This window comes from Sesamum indicum, unplaced genomic scaffold (assembly GCF_000512975.1).
Source record: "Sesamum indicum cultivar Zhongzhi No. 13 unplaced genomic scaffold, S_indicum_v1.0 scaffold00752, whole genome shotgun sequence".
NCBI lineage: Eukaryota > Viridiplantae > Streptophyta > Magnoliopsida > Lamiales > Pedaliaceae > Sesamum > Sesamum indicum.
In genome coordinates this window covers 1-3,805 of record NW_011628575.1, presented here as the reverse complement: position 1 = coordinate 3,805, position 3,805 = coordinate 1, and the positions used below count along the sequence as shown (strand labels likewise).

The 3,805-nt window shown below is 35.7% G+C and overlaps 1 protein-coding gene across 1 annotated transcript; it reads left to right on the top strand.

The window, feature by feature from the left end:
• Positions 1-6: 6 nt before the first annotated feature.
• LOC105180332 (dnaJ homolog subfamily C GRV2-like) lies at positions 7-3,702 on the top strand. The gene is made up of 5 exons (XM_011103995.2): positions 7-54; positions 388-511; positions 833-901; positions 2,720-2,833; positions 3,456-3,702. Exons 2-4 carry the CDS (start codon positions 461-463, stop codon positions 2,831-2,833), a joined length of 234 nt encoding a protein of 77 aa, XP_011102297.1. The 5' UTR covers positions 7-54; positions 388-460; the 3' UTR covers positions 3,456-3,702.
• The last annotated feature ends 103 nt before the right edge of the window (positions 3,703-3,805 follow it).

The window sequence follows — 3,805 nt, the reverse complement described above, 5'->3', positions numbered from 1 at the left end:
TGTTGTAGTTGCAGGGAATCGAGCAAGAGATGCACTTGTTGCACAGGGTCTCAAGTGAGCATCAATATCTCCTTAGACTTTAAGTTGTAGAATTGTTATGAAATGTGCAGACGTGGTTAATAAAACAGCAATGTGCATAAATTCATCTGTGTTTTCATGATAAATTTTCTAAGATGGGTGCATAAGTAATGCAAATCATGCAATTAGTATTTATTAGATACAAAGTAATTTTCGGCCCACAATGTGCAATTATCTGTCACCTGGGCTAAGATATTGGTTGGTGATTGAGTCTGATTTTAGAATATTATTGGGATATGCATGCTGATAAAACTACTGTTGCATGTTCTCTGTGTCATGCAATAGTAACATGGCATATAATTGTTGTAGGGTTGGTCTTGTGGAAGTTCTTCTTGGCCTTCTTGATTGGCGAGCTGGGGGAAGAAATGGGCTTTGTTCACAGATGAACTGGAATGAGTCAGAAGCAGCAATTGGCCGGGTTCTTCAAATTCAGGTCTGTACCATATCATGATTTGTGTGAACACATACCCTGCCTTTTCTGCATGGTGGTTTGGAAAATTCAGATGGTGCCTTTAGATTAAATGATAAATGTCTTTATATCCAAGTATAGAACATTTGCAATGAACTAACATAAAATGCCAGACCAACCTTGTTGGACAGAAGAAGTGCATAATTAGCAAAAGAAATTATGTTCTGAATTCCTATGATATGTTGCTCAAGGTGGTCTGAGTTCTATTTTTTTTTAATTTCTCCAGAAATATATTTGTGTTCATAATCTCTTTGTGGTCATAATCCCTTTGCTGTGTTCGCGTAGGTTTTGCATGCATTTGCAACAGAAGGGGCCTATTGTACCAAAGTACGTGACATACTGAGTGCCTCTGATGTAAGTCATGACTCCTTAATCTGTGTTGCATTTTATCTGACTATTCTTGAGTGAGTTTTTCCTGAAATTTTTAGAACAACTAGTAGCTAAAACCCTTTGAGTTCGTGTTTTTTGCATGAATTGGTCAACGGCTGGCAGCTTTATGTGGTTGGTCAGCTGACCCATCCCCTGCTTAATCATGGTTTTGCTTTCCATCAGATTTAGCTGCATCAAATCTTGTTGCTTTTAACCTTTCTTTTTTAAAAAATTATAAGCAGAAAAGGACAAGGAAAAACAATATGCACCCCAAAATGAAAAGCTCTAAAAGGATTAGTAGTTTACAAGTCCTTGTTAAAAGCTTTTCTTGAGGTATTGTGATTGTTTCGTGAGTTTTTTGATTAGCATGCGAGAATGCTAAGTGAATAATGATTTATTTAGGCTTAAGAAAATTAAAGCTGCTGAGAAGATTTCTGTATCTCCGTTTCACATGTATGTTTGATCTACTTTGCACTGTAGATGCAGGCTTATTAAGGAGTTCTTCCATACTCTCGCATAGGATGGGCAGGATAAGGTCAGCTAATAGTGGGGTCTAGTTTGGATCTAGGTAATAGAACCGCCAGGATAATAGATCATATGCTCTGAATTTGTGGGTTGATCAGGCATAGTGCATGAGTTTTAATACATTTAGTGGGTAATGTTGTGACACTGCAGATTATCAGGAAACATGAAGTGTAAATGAATTTTTGAAAAGCATGAATTGTTCTGAAAATAATTTACATGCCAAATGTATGTGATACATGAATTAAATATTGAAATGCATATATTTTTTTTAAACTAGTTTGCACACCAAGTATATGTGAAATACAATTGACAGATATGATGGTTTTTAGAATTCAATGGATCTTTTAGTAATTTAATATTCAGAAAAAGGTGTCATATTTTGTTGTAACGAATCTTCCAATAGACGTTATTGATGATATTCCTTTTTTTTAGTCAATTTGGTATGAGCTCCCCCTATTCAAGTATTGTTTCATTTGGTAATTTACTGAGTTGTGAAGCTCTGTGAGTACATGCTCACATTATCATGAATGATTATGCTACTCAAGATTGGTTTATAATCAGCTACCCCCAAAACTCTTCTATTGTATTTGGTCTCTGAAATATGCAACCTGTTAATAGATCTAGATCTGAAACTTTGAAATAATTAAGTAGGCTGATCAATTTGAGAATTGGAGTTCATTGGGTTTAGGCCTTGCATTGGTATCCTTTTGTCTATACCCGTGTATCATCCACAATGGTACCGTGATGCCAATCAGGATCACCATGAACTCTGTGCTTCCTGTCTCCATTATGTCAACTTGTATTGAACTACTCTAGCTCTTTTCGGATCTTGGGGATCTGAATTAATACATTATTCAATTTCTATAGGCAATTTCTCATCTGGTTTTCGCTGGTTTTACTCAATCCAGGCTTAAAACTTGGCTACATATTGCACAGTTGGTGAAGGTGAAGGATACATCAGCTAAACTTAAGCAAGCTAGTGAAACATAATATCAAGTTGAAGTTAGTGTCATTTTGTCTCTTTGCTTAACAGAGGATCCGGCAGTTGTGTTTTGTCATATTTCATCTATTCTGTCCATTTTAACCAATTTATGTGTCATGATTGCCTGCGAATCGTGGTGTCCTAGAAATCTTGCAATCTCTTGAAACTCAAACACTACAAATAGACTTTGTTTGTAGTTTTTTTTGTTTAAAATTTAGGGGCAATAAAATGATGTTTGAACTTTTTTTTGCACCATTCTCTGATCCGTGGTCTGATTTCCATACTATTCCCTGCAGGCAACGAAGAAAATTACACCGCCAAACTTGCGAAAGACTTTCAGGCAGATTGAAAGTCTGCTTAGGGGGAGAGAACGGATGTTCATTTTGTTCCCCAAGCCATCTTCCTTCTAGGTAATATATTAAATGGGAATAGGATGCTATCCAAATGAGTTCATCTCTGGGATTTTCTTCTGTTTGTGGTTACTATGGACAATATTTTATGGTTTGTGAAATTTGCATTGACTGGTGGATCATTTACGTAATCTCATACCACTTTCTATGTTAAACTGTATTGTTGGGCTGTGGCTTAGATTTTGAAACTACTATCTCTTGCATCTACTCAGCTGGTGATGCAGATATAAGTGAACATAAGAGTCAGAAACAGTGACCTCGTCTTGTGAATCTAGGGGGTACACCAATTAAGGAATTTTAACTTTTGTGGTAAATGTAATTTGAAAATGACAAACATATAATAAACTATCTTTTCATCAACAGGCCATTGTAAATTTGGTTTAGCATGAAATTGAAATGAGATTCACTATTTGCGGACTATACATAATGTTTGTAACTTTGTAAAAGTACTCGCATTTGTGGTTTCTCATCCAACATATGTTATGGTACCCATCGCATGTGCAACTTCATCAAATTTGTCCTGTCGCCCTCTAATTTATAGTTCTTTCTTTTTCTTTCTTTTTTGTCTTCCATCTTTCTTTTAAACCCTTCCAATGAAGTTTATCACATAATTTTCTTTCAGTTACATTTGCTACACTTGGTGAGAAGACCACGGTGATGTGACCGGAAGTGCTTTAGTATTCGTGTTCCGTGGTGCAGGTGACTATTCATATGCTATCATATCATTTTTATCATTTGTCCCCCAATGATTTGTGTTGTTGGGTTCTCATTTTCTTGGATTTTTGATTAATTGGAGCGTATTTCTTCATTGTTTTTGCTGCTCTGATTTAATTTATCTAATCATAATAGCGTTTGTGTTCTACCACCTTGCATAATTGCTTTTTTGCTGCTGAAACTCTGCTGTTCTCCATTTTCAACTTTCTTGTTCACAGCATATATAATCAACTAACATATTGTAGAACTCTTGTAAAG

What these genes read in the sequence shown, in the direction of transcription:
- LOC105180332 (XM_011103995.2), top strand. Translation starts at nt 461, where the DNA reads ATGAACTGGAATGAGTCAGAAGCAGCAATTGGCCGGGTTCTTCAAATT. An exon ending in GCCGGGTTCTTCAAATTCAG is followed by an intron (nt 512 to 832) that starts GTCTGTACCATA and finishes GTGTTCGCGTAG; the next exon opens with GTTTTGCATGCATTTGCAAC. An exon ending in ACATACTGAGTGCCTCTGAT is followed by an intron (nt 902 to 2,719) that starts GTAAGTCATGAC and finishes TATTCCCTGCAG; the next exon opens with GCAACGAAGAAAATTACACC.